The sequence below is a fragment of the Syngnathus acus genome, chromosome 16 (genome assembly GCF_901709675.1).
Source record: "Syngnathus acus chromosome 16, fSynAcu1.2, whole genome shotgun sequence".
Lineage (NCBI taxonomy): Eukaryota > Metazoa > Chordata > Actinopteri > Syngnathiformes > Syngnathidae > Syngnathus > Syngnathus acus.
The window spans coordinates 3,303,062-3,317,620 of record NC_051101.1 but is presented as its reverse complement, the minus strand read 5'-3'; the positions used below and the strand labels follow the sequence as shown (position 1 = coordinate 3,317,620).

The following is a 14,559-nucleotide window of genomic DNA, read 5'->3' as shown; positions in this document are numbered from 1 at the left end:
GGTGGATATTGGAGGAAAAAGCATTTTGGACTAACTTAATCTCTCTTGTTTCTTCTTCTCCGCCGCCGACTCTCTCTTTCAGGCACCCTCTCTTTGTGCCGTACGTGTCTGCCTCCCCCCTCGGCGGGTTGCCATGGTGGCCATACCGACTCTCTCTCTCCTCCTGGTGCTGGCGGAGTGGAGAGGCCCGGCGGACGCCTCCCCGCATCTGCTGCTGCGGCCCAGCCCGCGGGAGCGCGAGGCGGGGGCAATGATGAACTTCAACATCGCCGTCATCCACGCTGGCGCCACCGTGCAAGCCGAGGCGGCCCTGGCCGGGCTGGCGGGACGGGCGCTGTACCCCGGCTTCGGCCGGGTGTACGGCTCTCTGGGGGAGAGCGTGGTCACCCAGTGGGGCTCCGCCAACGTCATCTGGCTACAGGTTGGAGAACGTCGCTCCGCTCATTCGGGATGACAATGAGCGGCCATTGTTGGCGACCATTCATTAACCCAGATGAATGGGAGCGCCGCGCCGCACCGCTTTTCAGAACGAGCTCCTCGGCTCTTTGACAATAATCCCGTATTGTTCACCTCATGCATATTACATGCGCCCTCCGTATCTGTAACACAAAGTCAAGACGCACCGATGTCGTCCGCTAACGCTTTTTGTCTGTGTTCGCCCATCACTTCCTCCCCTTCATCCTCAAGGTGAACGACAGCAGCCCTAAGACGGTGCTGTCCCAGCTGTGTGAGCTGCTGGCTGCGCGGCCCCTACAGGGTCTGGTCTATGAAGAGGAGAGGCCCCCGCGCACGGCCTGGGGTCCGCTGGCCCCCATGCTGGAGTTTGTGTCGGCGCAAACGGGACTGCCCATAGTGGCTGTAGGAGGGGGAGCGGGGCTGGGGAGGATGCCACAGGTAGGAGGAGGGGGGGTGGGGATTGGGTTTGGGGTATGTGTGGGGGATGGAGGAGGGGGGGTCGCTCGCAGTGCAGGCAAGTATAAACCGTGTCTGTTGTCAATTGAGGCGCCGTGGCTTGACAATCCAAATAACAACAGAAGGGGACAGCGGCTTACGTAACCACGGTTACCGGGAATGTCACAATATTGCGTATGCGCTCGCTCGCTGAAGACGACAAAGCGTTTTGGGGCGAGCGCTCGAAGCTGAAGGTCAGCCTCGCTGCAACTCGCCAGCGTTTGGTCTGTAAATGGCACCAACTGGGCCGTCTGCGATGTTCCGGGTGGGAGGAAGGCATCGAGCGGACGTGACTGGATGTGTGCGCTGAAAATCTTCGCGCTGATGGGTCATTTGCTTCTCACCAATCACAAGTAACAAAGAGTGAGAGAAAGGCCGATGGCAAGTCGTTTGAGCACGTCTTCGATATTCTGGTCTTTGTCTTCACTGGATTGGACAGAGTGACATCGTAAAGTTGCTCTTGGTGCCGTCACTCTGAAGTGAACGACGTGCGCCCGCTCCAGATTGGGAGCCAGCTGGTTGTTTCTCGCTTGTCTTTTTTTCTGGTTTAAAGTCGCATGTGATCGGTCAAGATGTATTGTGGCATCTGTGTTTCGGTGCCAAGCAGAAGGGAGAAGGAAGTAGGAGGTTTAAGACAAGCAGCACACAAACTGGAACGAGGGAGTAACAAAAACATCGAGATCTGTGCTACAAAACATGTCAAATAATGATAATCGAAGATAATCGGCATTCAGACATATACTTCACGGAGAGGGGGCAAGATAGAAAAAATTAAATAAACGTGCTATTGTGTCCAATGTACATTAGTAAGAAAAAAAAAAGTCATTTTAGGCGTTTTATAGTTTTTTAAAATAACTTGACGACTAATCGGTAATCTGTATTTTTTTCTGCCAAAAATTGTCAGCTGACTCAAAAAGTCCATATCAGCGAAGCCCTAGTCGTTTGTTTATATTTTACAGTGTATTTTTAGTAGCAGTGTATATAAAAGATTAAACCAATATAATTTGATCGTGAATTAAATGACGCTACCGAAAAATCGAGAGCCAAAATTCCTATCGATGTCGTTCATGAGCCTTAAGCCGGATATCAAGGACATCTCGTAAATGCTCAAACGACTTTCCTTTGTGGCCTGCATGTGGGCTTTGCCAGTGAATTAAATTGCAGCACTTTTGATGAACTTCCTTGAAAGCTGCACTGTAGACTCCGCCCCCCCCCTCCTTGCCGCCAACATACTTTTTTTAGAAACACTCCCATCTGGACTTCACGGGCATGTGCACGACAATCCAAGATGTTTTAGCCCTGCAGCTGCACCGGCTCCATTAAAACTTCAAGCTTTGCGACGCCTCGGCGTTGTGCATAAATAAACCCCTTCAGTCTCGAGACGAAACGCTTTCAAGTGATATCCCGGCGCATCGCGGCCGTGTTTTAGCCACAGTTTTACACCAGGCGAGGACTTTTTGCTTACTTTTGAAAGTTGTTTTTTTTTTTTAACCAAGTCTGCTGCTGTCTTCCTTCAAATCAGGAATCGGGTTCCATCTTTCTCCAGTTCAGCTCCTCCACGGCCCTCCAACTGGAGGTCATATTTGAGGTGTTGGAGGAATACGACTGGACCGCCTTCTCCGTGGTGTCCACGCGTCATCACGGTTACCAGGAGTTCCTGTCGGTGGTGGAGGGCCTGACGGACGGCTCGTTCATCGGCTGGGAGAAGAAGAGCGTGGTCGTCCTGAACGTGACAGACGACCCCGGCGGAGCGCGCACACGCAGGCTGCTGAAGGAGAACGAGGCGCAGGTGAGACAGGGGGGAGCGAGGGGGGGAAATGGGGGAGGAAAGGGGAGGAAGTGCAGCGACTGTCACTGAAAGGGGGGGGGCCCTCGGTGGCAAGCGGCCTCCCAGCTTTTTCCTTCCTTCTTGGTCTCTCCCTCGGTCCCTTGGCGTGGCGCTCTCTCTCTCTCTCTCCCCCCTCTCTCCTCTATCCCTCTGTTCTGCGCTCCCCTCATCATCCGACACATTCACAGTTCAAGGGCGCAACAAAAGCCATAAGTCGCTTTGACGGATTTCTCGACGCTTTGCGGCACGAGGCGATCTATCAAAAATTATAGTGTACACGCTGCTCAAGATTTAACACGCTGGTTGTTGCCTTGTTCCCGGTTAGAAGCTACGTGATAGGCGAGAAGGCGGGGGAGTTGAAATTCGAACAATGATAGAGTTGGAATGGGATGTTTGAAAAGTAATGCAAAATTCAGTCGGAAAAACTTCAAGACAGTAATTGTAATCCTTGCCCTAAGAGATACAAGATTGTGATTTGAGATTGGGATGCCCGTACATAAAACCACAGAGGGATTTTCTTTTTCATCTGCATATCGCACAAGTTACTTAATTCCCTGATCTTTATCAATTTTTCTTATTATTATGCAAAAAGTTGGAGGTGTACTGTTTGACATTTGCCACACTTTTGATAATACCGGGATCTTCAAAGTTTCTCTTTTTCCTAAAAGTAGAATGTGTGATAAAATGAGGGCCTGATTGATAAAGATGCCAAAAAATATATCTTTAATCGAATCTATTTGAATCTATTTAATCTGTTTTAATCCAATCTACTTTAATTTTATTTAATCTATAATAATTTTATCTATTTTAATATAATTTAATCTAATCTAATCTATTTTAATCTATTTTAGTCTATTTCAATCTATTTTAATATAATCTATTTTTATTTTATTCAATCTATAATCATTTTAATCCATTTTACGATAATCTAATCTATTTTAATCTAATCTAATCCATGGTAATGGCTGGACATAGTTGGAACCCTGGCCAAGTACTAGAAATAGCGCATGTGCCATGCTACTCTTCTGGAATGCATACGTTAATGAAATTGAGCATCATGCATGTGAATGAAGGACCTTCTTTTATTTATTTATTTATTTATTTATTTATTTATTTATTTCAGTGTCGCCTGCCCACCGCAACGCACATGTTCGTGGAAAACAGCCCAATTCTAAACGTAATTCCGTGTTTAATGCTTCGTTTGATTTCCTAATCAATTCTCCGGAGATCATGCGGAGCTTAAACAGATGCGACATCATTCGACTTTTAAAAATATTTCTACGGTTGAGATGATGGGCTCGTTGCTGAAAAGAAAAGTGCGGTGAAAAGTAATATTGGCAACACCATCTGGCTCAACTCTAACCTTGACCGGACAGACTCGCACTTTTTGTCTCGCACCTCGTACAGCCGCCCAGACCGCCTTGTTCTTCTCTGAGCTCCCATTTCTCAACTTGGGCCTCCATCCATCCTCCTTAAACTCCCTCTTTGACCTCACGCTACTCCTACTTGAAATTACACCTGCACCTCTTCTACCTCCCCGTGTGCAGGAAACAAGATTGCATGCCCCCCTCCCACAGCCATTCTTTATTACTCCGGCCTGGTCCGCCGTCCCTCTGTGTCAGGGTCTCAATGTCATGGCTAATGTCCCGGCATGTGTGTGTTTGTGAAGGGCACGTGTTGGGTATTTCCAAGGCCGCACTTTGCTCGCGTCGGCGTTAATATAACACGCCGCCTGCAGCTCGCTGCCGACTTGCATCTTTTCTTTGCGATGTCCTCCAGCTAATAACCGCTTGTGATCGTTTAGTGATGCCGTGTGAGTTTGCGTTACACGCTGGCCCCTCTCCGCTGCCGCCGCTTCCCGCCGCATGCGTTTTATGCTAATGTCCATGCCCCGGTCTCGGGATCAATTCTTACTTGAATGGCTCATGATTTGTCTTTTGTTCCATTCCTCCCGCAGCTTCCGCCTCGTCGGTTTTTCCCTGGCTCCTCCGTTTTCCGTGTGTGTGTGTTTAGAACACAGCTTGTGCCCCTTCCCCTCCTCGTTCGGTCTCCCCTTCTGTATTTGAGCGTCGATTCCGCCGTCACTGTCATCCCCTGTTTAATTCGCCGGAGGTTTATTGGCATGCAGGCATGATTGTTTTGCCAAGCAAGCCATTACAGTTGATAATTCAATGAAGGCGCCGTTCTCAAAATGTGCTTTCAGTCTCTCTCTCTCTCTCTCTCTCCCCTTCGAACCCTTTACAGATCCCCTTTGGTCAATTTCCACCCTCCTACTGTCCAGCCCTCGAGCTCCTGTGCTCTTGCTGATTATTTTTTTTCCACCACTCTTGTCTTCTCATTAATGGCATTCTCAACATCATCTCAGTGTTTCTCTCTTCAGGCTGCAATTTGACCAAAGCGTGTCATTTTTTCTTTTCTTTCCCACAATCCTTCTCCCCATTTTCATTGTCACAGGAATGAATCTCAGATGAGTCAACTCCATTCATTCATTTGCTTTCTGAGTCGTTTATTTTTCGGACTACGAGGCTCACCTGGCGCGAGGTGGATTCTTGAGAAGTGCGTCCTATAGTCGGAAAAATACGACAATGCACCTGCGTGAGTCTTATCGCATCACTTTACCGCTGTCTCTCTTCCAGTTCTCACCTTTGTTATCTCTCAATATGGCCTTGCCTATCTAAGCTCCTCCTCCCCTCCCGTTCAGGTGCACCTCTGCTCCAGCTCTATCTTTCTCCCTTACCTCTCCAACCCTGTCTCTCTCCATGTCTCCCCTGTCCCCTCCTTATCTCACTAGCTGGTATGTGTGTGTATGTATGTGTGTCCGCCCTCCTCACCGCTCCCTCCCCCCGCTTTCCGGCCATCCCGCAGGTCCGCCTGCTGTACTGCTCCCAGGAGGAGGCCGAGTTGGTCTTTCGAGCGGCCTGGGCGGCGGGTCAGGCCGGCGCCTCGCACATGTGGTTCGCTGTGGGCCCGGCGCTCTCAGGTTTAGGCACGGAGAGCCTCCCCAGGGCTCTGTTTGCCGTGCGGCCGCAGGGATGGAAGGACGAACCCCGCCGGAGGATCGCCCGAGGCGTGTCGGTGCTGACGCACGGCGCCGTGGCTATGCGCAAGGATTACGGGACCACGGGCGGGCCCAATTTTGTCACCAATTGCGCAACGGATGCCAATCAGACCCAGAGAATGCGGGGCAGGATGAGGTGAGAGAATTTCAGAGCCGCCTCGCATCAGTTCAAAACAGCAAAAATTAGCCGGGCATCTGTAGCAAGCAGACCACGTCTCATGTTTATTAATGACCCTCGTTAATATATTCCTCATCGCCTGTGCAAACAGACAGCGGCGCACTCTAACAGGTAGTCCAAGTGGCCACGCTTCTCATCTCCGTTCATTTTTAATGCCAATCATTGCAGCGCCTTATAGAAAGCGCAAACATCACGTTGTATGGCTGGATGAGGCGGCAAAATGAGCCAAGATGTCATTTAGCATCTTATTTGCCGTGACATTTGTAAATGAATTGCAGCACAAGTGTGGCAATTAAATGGGAGCGATTCATAGATGGCTCTCATTTGCTTATGAACTACGTCCAGTCACAGATGATGCTAGCGTTGTCGTTTTTTTATTCGCACCGCTGCCGTCCGCAACGACGCGCCGCCGCTCTTAACGCTAGCAGACAATTAAAACGGCCGTCTGGCGGGATTATCTGACAAAAGAACTTGTTAGTCGCTTCACGGTCCAAATCCTGCGTGTTATTATTTGAGCGTAGATGTCATGTCGTGTTTGCTTTTAGAATCTTACCATTTCTTCCTGTGTCCCGCTTGTTCGTCCGCACAGGTACTTCAGCAACATCACGCTGGGTGGCCGAGATTACTCCTTCGACGCTGACGGATACCTGGCCAACCCCTTCCTGGATGTCATTTCCTGGACACCTGGGACTGGATGGGAAGATGTAAGGACATGACATCAGTTTTTTTTATATTAAATCAGCAATCAGCAATCGCAAACATTTCCGTCTATCCTCACTGTTTGGATATCAGTCTTTTCCGTACTTCATCGACTATTTACAAATATGTATGATGGCTTTCAAAACAAATATCTGTATTCACTTGACGGGGTCTTTAAGTCAGAAAGAAAGAGAGAGAGCAGCAGCAGCAGCTTTAATTGCAGTGAATATGGCATCGGTGCGTTGTTGTGGCGTTGCCCTTGATGAGTAGCTGCGAGGGCATGAAAGCAGGCTGAGGAGAATTTGTGCTGATGTTCTTGTGTGTTTATTTCCTCTCATGCGGGATGAACAAATCTGTGCACGCAGCGTTGGCATGTGGAGACATAAACCTGACAGTGAGAATCGTAAAGGTCGCAGGGGTTTACGTTCACGTAAAGTTCAATAGTCCTCTGAATGCTCGAGGCGCTAGAGAGACGTCGGCTGCATCTTTGGACTTTGGTTTCTCCGAAGGTGCGCTCAAGCTGTCAGAAAAGAAGACTTTTTGATCAGTTGGTACAACGAAACCTGAAACGCTAAGGCCCAACTTGTGGCAGGTCGACCCCATTTTGTTCGACTTTAATTTGGAAATTGATTTAGTCCATTCCAAGGTTAAACTGACACCATAAAACCTTGATTAAGTGAGCAGGCAATTTGAGAGAAACATTTTAATCTTCTTAACAGCCATACACGCATAAAAAATAACTGCTGTAATATTAGTATGGTAAAGCCCTCTTTAAATCGTTAATTTGTTATCCTTGATGATACATGAGAACGGAGGAATCGTAAAAGTTGCACACGTGACTAAAAAAACGTACGATAAAAGATATTTCAGCTGCCCGCGATAACGTGAATATCAGCTTGCTGCAGCCAGCACTCTTTGATTTTTCTCTGAGTGACATGCGTTCACTCGCAGCCGACGACGAGGCGCTCTAAAACTGCCACGGCGGCGAACCATCTGAAAGGGAAGATGCACGTTCGGCAGAGCTAGCTAGCAAACAACACATCGCAGCTAACCGCTGAAGGCACTGGAGCGGTTTCAAAGTGGGGGAGAGGTTTTAGCCACGCCCTAATAAAAATCCGGATCTTTTTTGCACGACTGACCTTTGGACTATTGCCGTTTGAAGGCTTCACACATTTGACACATTCCGCTTGAATAAAAAAAAAATAAAAAATTGCTCATTCACAAGTCTGAAACATAAGTAGCATTAGCTCCGGCCCAAAATAATTAAACGGCTGTCCTGAGGTGCTGATAAATCGTTTACGCTCCAAATGTTGTCGTGTTCATCCTGTTGGTGGCGTGAGAATGATGACGGTCATCAGTAAGCCTCACATTGCGGCGCTCCACTTATGCGAGAGTCGTATTCCGGTGCGCAATGCACCTTTCTTTAAATCGATAAGAAACAAATTGCGGCGCTGTAGTCATAAATATGACTGAGACGTATCTTTTCTCAAGGTTCATTTTGAAAGAAATGAAAGAATCAGTAGGCCCGCTGATTGTTCTCATTTGTTGGCTGTCTTCCATTTCAAATGAAATTTAAATCGCCCTGCGTCTTCTCCGACGTTCTACATGGCTGCCGTTTCTTTTACAAAAGCCGCGTCATGTTTCCGCTTCCAGTGTGAAGGCCGTTTTTTTTTTTTGTCTGTCAACTCCCGTGTACAAAATCAAAATTGTCGTCACTATAACGAGACGAGCCAAAGACTATCCAGTACAGTTTCCGCGCACAAATAAACACATTGGAGGCTGCTCCCAACAGCCCCCCCAGAGTCCGGTCACCACATGCGGTCACCTGCTGACATCCCTGAAATCCCTTTCAATTAGATGCTCCTACACAGGTCCTTCGACTCAAACCAAGGGTACCATACCCGCCCACGCATGCACGAAGCCTCGACACACACACACGCGTGTACACGCAATCTGTATGCGCGCTCCCTCCCACTGCGCACAAACACACGGAGAAAAAAAAGCGGATAAGACCCCCGTATCTGCCGACTATGCACATCCACACTGCTGAATATTTAATGGCGGCTTTACAATGACTGCACCATTACCTACAAGCCCAGGAGCGTCCTGGCTCGGCCTACGAAGGTTATCGTGCGTTGGCGAGGCTTCGTCAAGCTACGGAAAAAGCGCACAGATGCTCCGTGACTTTTACGCAACGTTAATGACCATTTACGCTCAGCACATCAAAGAGACAGAAGGTTTAGTACTTCACAGCAAAAAAATAGCAAACTTGTGCTGGTTTTCAAGAAAGGTATTTAGACTTTAAGCCATTTTACAATGATACACATGGGTTATTTCATTATTTATGATTCACCCCCCCCCCCCCCCCAAAAAAAAGCACATATACAGTAATCCCTCGTTTATCGCGGATAATTGGTTTAAAAAACCACCCGCGATAAGTGAAATCCGCGAAGTACGGTCACCAACAAGAAGTACTGGGCAGGCTAACGAGTTAGCAGAAAGATGCGTGCTAACACGCGAAAACGGACTTCTAAAGGAATGTAAACGAACATTTGGAGCAATACTACATTGTCCTAAAGGTTATACACATGTTTCCTCAATTTAGAAGTTTTATTTTGACTTTTAAATGTTTTTTTAATTTTGAAAAAAAATCCGCGATGTAGTGAAGCCGCGATAAACGAAACGCGAAGTAGCGAGGGAGCACTGTACATGCAACACAATTGTCCGAATTCGTAGCTAATACCTCGCACACACTGATATCCTTTTCCCGACCATATTTCCCCCAATAACAGTCTCGAGCGCATACATTTCCGTGCAGGCTGCGACTCGATTCAACGCCTGTTGCGCGACTGTGGACGAGGCGGCGAGCTGTCAGTGTAGCGGGCTCCTCTTCCTCTAGCTGTCAATGCTTGACTTCGACAGTCTGCGCAAATCTGCCAGGCTCTGCTCAACCCACTCAAGCAGCCACTGCAAACTCCGTCGCCGCAATATTCATGTATTCTTGTGTATGCGTCCCTCAGCCTACTGTACATAAGCAAATTTTTGAGGGGGATCTCGGTGGATGTCGCCTTAGTCACGCTCGTCGCAACGCGTAAAGGTGACTTTTATCATCAGGTGAATGCGCCCCGATTGTCAAGACTGGATGCGCTTGTGCAACGCGTTATACGAGACAATAAATAAAAGGCAAAGAAGAATGCCGATTTCACACGTCTTCAAACCAACAGAGCAAAAGGAAAAAAAGGGCATCTCAAAGCATCGATGAATCTTAAAGCCAGCTCTGTGGCGAATATGCATTGAGAGCAGACCGCCGCCCGCAGGCATAAAAATGCATCCATCAAACCGAGGCAAATTGACAAGGATGGAGATTTTTTTTTTCTGCCGCTGAGCCACGCTCATTTCTTTCGCGCAGCGGTCGAGCGGAACCGAACAGTGCAGATTCTTCAGCTGATTACAGCTGGCAATCAGCCCGAGCCAACACTCAAATACAGTCCGACTTAAGGCCAAAGTTATTCAAGAGCCGTTTAGCATCTCACTCGCGTCACGCAATGGGCTGTTTAAAAAAAAAAAAAAAAGATTCGAATTCTTTGAGCAAAACTGAACATTTTACATCACACGCAGTTACTCCCGCTGGAAGCACAAACCCAAATTAGAGCCTGAGTGGAACTGGACTGATTTGACTGGATGATTTTCTTTGCTAGATCTTCACATTTATTGGGTTTTACACTGCTCAAAAGTATCGGGCTTGGTGTTTAGTGAGTGAATTAATGTCATTCAAATGTAATTTAGTGTGATATGTAAAATGTAGTGATTCTCAAAGTGCTGTTTCAGTACCCCTAGTGTTACAAGTGCTCCCTCTAGTGGTACGTGAATGAATTGCTGCTGAAGTACAGTTCGGTTGTATTTAACTAAACTTTAAGAATACAGTTGTATTTCATCTTCAAACAAACTGTTTATGTTTAATCAATCTTTGTTGTGCAATACTTAAAGTATATTTTTACTTCACTTCCATATTTAAACATCGTGAAGCTGTATGAAATTACCATTAAATTTTCTTCACATCGATATCGCAAAAAACACACAATTCCCGAATCTTCATTTAAATGTTTCGAATGCGAAGCTGAGGCCAACATGCCATTGTGCCCAAGAACAAAGCAAGACGAGTCAGAGCGTGGCACGGCGGGTGCTTGCTAATGGCTCATACAGGCTTAACGCATGTTGTCCCCTGTAGCTCCTTTGCTCCAACTATGATTGAAGTGTTAGATTTTAATTGCGGCAGATCCATTTTTAATGATGCATGGGCTCGGGGCTTACACACTTTATCCAATTTTCACATTTGAGCAGAGCAATATGTTGCTGGTATGATAGTCAATTTATAGTAAAAAAAAAACGAGTAGTCCAAAACGAAAGTTGTTTACTTGAGCGTACATCAGCGAGCGTGTCCACCAGAAGCAATTTCTTGCGCCGTCACGTGTGTCACATTTTACTCCCATGTATCAATGGATGACGAGCGGGACAAATGTGGATTACGAGTCTGCCACCATCAATCCGCGTAGCCTTTGCACGTGCATGAATTTGCCAGGTAATTGCTCCCGTCCAGCATAACACAGCATAACAATTATAATTTAGAGCCTGACGTTTGCACGTACGGCGAACGAGCCACAATATAATGGAAACCACCGGCACGGCCATGCCTGCAGTAAATAGTACCTTTATGGAGATAATAACGTTCTTTTTTTTTTTTTTTTTTATTGAGTCTGTCACAGAGATGGTCATTAATCTCGGTGGCCATTTTGTGGCTGTGCAGATAGCTTGCGCTGTGCTAGTTCATTTTAGCGGCATGAAATGAACCACGACGGTTGATGTCGTGTCTCTGTTTCATTGCGCTTCTCTGTCTTCCCCAGGTAGGCTCGTGGGAGAACGGCGTCCTGAGACTGCGCTACCCGGCCTGGTCCCGCTACGGGCCTTTCCTCAAACCTCCGGATGACGCACAGCACTTGCACGTGGTCACGCTGGAGGAACGTCCGTTCGTCATTGTGGAGCTGGCCGACGCGGCGTCCGGAACTTGCATCCGAGACTCTGTGCCCTGCCGGCGGCCCCTCAATGTCAGGTTTGATGGCTTTTTACGAAGCGAGTCGTGATGCGATCCTTCAACAAACAAAAGTAGCCCATTGAGGAATTATGCAATTGATTGTGTTCTGGGAACAATTTAATGTAGCTGTATTTGCAATCCCCTACGTGGCTGGAAAGTAAATTGCGCTGTCTGGTTCCTGAGCCATCAAGATGCCCTCCAACATCAGTCACCTCCCCAAATGGCGGCCTCTTTACCGCTTGACCGTAATCAATATCGAGCGTCTCTCCCGAGGAATGACTCGGAGGATTTTGGGGGAGTTGCACGTGGCCACGATGACACGCTATAGTTCATCACGTCTCGAAGGCGTGACGTGCCTATCCGTCAGCTCGCTCTCACTTTTCCCTTCAAAATCTTTCCTTTGACTGGTTTCCAGCGCTAATCACGAGGGAGCGGCTCCCGTCAAGCAATGCTGCAAGGGCTTCTGCATCGACATCCTCAAGAGATTGGCCAAGATCGTCGGCTTCACCTACGACCTTTACCTCGTGACCAACGGGAAGCACGGCAAGAAAATCGATGGCGTTTGGAACGGCATGATCGGAGAGGCGAGTATTTGCGCCTGCCGGCTTGTTTACCCGCGCTTCCTGACGTCAGCTTTGGTAGGATACTCAAGGTGATGAGCCAAATGAGGCTACATTCAAATCTTGCTAGTGGTTTTCAAAACTTACAATTTCCCCCGAGTTCGATGCGTCTTATCAAAGCGCTCAGCATTTTTTTCTCCGGCTGACCTCTCGTCGTCACAGCTTTAAGAACGTTCCTACTGTGCTCTTTCTGACTTGAACCCCGGCCACGGCTGTCCATCAAATCTATTTTCACACACAAAAGGGCCGAGTAAATGTTGTCTCAGACTGGCGTGTGCCTTTTGATCAGAGGTTCCAAAGCCTGCCATTCTTTGATCAGGTAATCCAGACTTGGCAAAGTTGAGGGGGAGGGCACCCGGCGTTCCGCTTGGCTTCATTTTTCTGCTGATTTGCTCTGAAGATTGGATGTGCCATGTCTAATGTAGATTAGCACTTCACTTGTACAATCAGCTGACTTTCATTTTTTCTTTTTTCCTAAATGGTGGCTGAGAGCAGACATACTCATTTAGTATGCTAAAGAGATGCAGGGGAGACACATGTTCTGAATTTGTACCATATTGTGTGCTGAATACATGAACATTTTACAGGTCTGCAAATGCTCAGTGTGGAATCATAATTAAAGAGGATCAGATGAAGAATTTCTTCGTGGTTGGTTCCAATCTCCCTTTTAGGTGGTGTACAAACGGGCGGACATGGCCATTGGCTCTCTGACTATCAACGAGGAGAGGTCCGAGGTTGTGGATTTCTCCGTCCCTTTTGTGGAAACGGGGATCAGTGTCATGGTCTCCCGTAGCAATGGAACTGTATCACCATCTGCTTTCCTAGGTAAGAGCCCTATTTTATCTGAGCTATAGAAATATGTGTTTATATTGTTGAGATAGCGAAAAATGTCTTTGTCGCTTATGCTAACTCTAAATGCTCAAGTTCACACTGTCAAAGTATTTATGACCTTTTGGAGATTTCTTTTATTTTTGATCATTTTTATGATTTTTTATTATTGTTTTTCATCATTATTTCTTTTATTATTTTTCTATCTATTTATTTATTTACTGGAGTGTGTGTTTGCCCCCAAAGAGCCGTACAGCCCAGCAGTGTGGGTGATGATGTTCGTCATGTGCCTGACCGTAGTGGCTGTGACTGTCTTCATCTTTGAGTTCTTCAGTCCCGTGGGCTACAACCGCAGTCTCCAAAATGGCAAGAGTGAGTGATGAGTCCGTTCGCTCTGTTTTTCCCTGCCTGATAGATGGATGAGTGTGAAGGCACTCCGTCACTGTCGCCACACAGATCAAACGGACAAATCGTGAGCACACGTCTGGGTTGGGGTTTGGAGCTACTACTGAAGCTAACCTCGGGAAAATCCTCATTAATAATGGAATGGATTTTAATTTTTGTTTTCCCACAATGGAATGGATGAGAAGGCTCCTTAACTGGTACTCCTAAAGGTGTTACGATACCTTTGAGGTTCCATTACTGTGAGATCAAAGTTGTGATATTCACTGGCGGCGCTAGGATTTTCTTTCCTTGGGGGGGTGGGGGGCATGGATATCTCAGGGGACCATAAAACTATTTTTTTTATATACTTTTACAAACCCAGGGACAAGTTGAAATGTGGGGAAAACTTTATAAAAAAAAAAAACTTCAGAAATACCATAAATTCAATTATCAAAAGTCTCCTAGCGCACACGTGTAACATGAGCTAACTTTCTCTCATTGCCAAAAAGATGCCAGAAGCGAATAAATACAGCTGTTATATTTCCGCGCCACAGGAGCTGATGCGAGTTGACAACTTTTAAGAAAGATACAAAAAAAAAGGCACCTGCTTCGTATTTAAAAATGTATTTCCCTCAGTGGCTCCATGTGCCATTGTTGCTGATTTCCTTTTCCACCTTCACTTTCTGAGTGAGCTGTCACAGAGAGTTACGTTTAAGAGGCGGCGGCGGCAGCAGCGGCGTGCTTCCTTGATGCTCCCGCACAGCGGGCGCTCGGCATCTTGCCGCACGAGGAAATATGAGCGGTGTCATTTCGGAGCATGGGTAGCGTGTCGGGGGTGATTGTTGCAAAGCACGCTTGACTTGAACGTAATATGCTGCCCCCTATTGAGCTGGAGTGCCAAACATAAATCACCCGATTGTACAA

General features: G+C 47.2%; 1 protein-coding gene across 2 annotated transcripts in view; it reads left to right on the top strand.

Annotated features, from left to right (window-relative positions):
• Positions 1 to 14,559, top strand: part of LOC119135503 (glutamate receptor ionotropic, NMDA 2D) — a 44,695-nt gene that overhangs the window by 13,284 nt on the left and 16,852 nt on the right. For both annotated transcript variants that reach the window (XM_037273126.1, XM_037273127.1), the window contains exons 2-10: positions 83 to 421; positions 688 to 894; positions 2,474 to 2,740; positions 5,645 to 5,973; positions 6,605 to 6,719; positions 11,616 to 11,821; positions 12,219 to 12,387; positions 13,095 to 13,248; positions 13,498 to 13,623. In XM_037273126.1, the coding sequence (XP_037129021.1) occupies positions 134 to 421; positions 688 to 894; positions 2,474 to 2,740; positions 5,645 to 5,973; positions 6,605 to 6,719; positions 11,616 to 11,821; positions 12,219 to 12,387; positions 13,095 to 13,248; positions 13,498 to 13,623 (1,861 nt within the window). In that variant the 5' untranslated portion in view covers positions 83 to 133. The remainder of the gene's footprint in view (positions 1 to 82; positions 422 to 687; positions 895 to 2,473; positions 2,741 to 5,644; positions 5,974 to 6,604; positions 6,720 to 11,615; positions 11,822 to 12,218; positions 12,388 to 13,094; positions 13,249 to 13,497; positions 13,624 to 14,559) is intronic.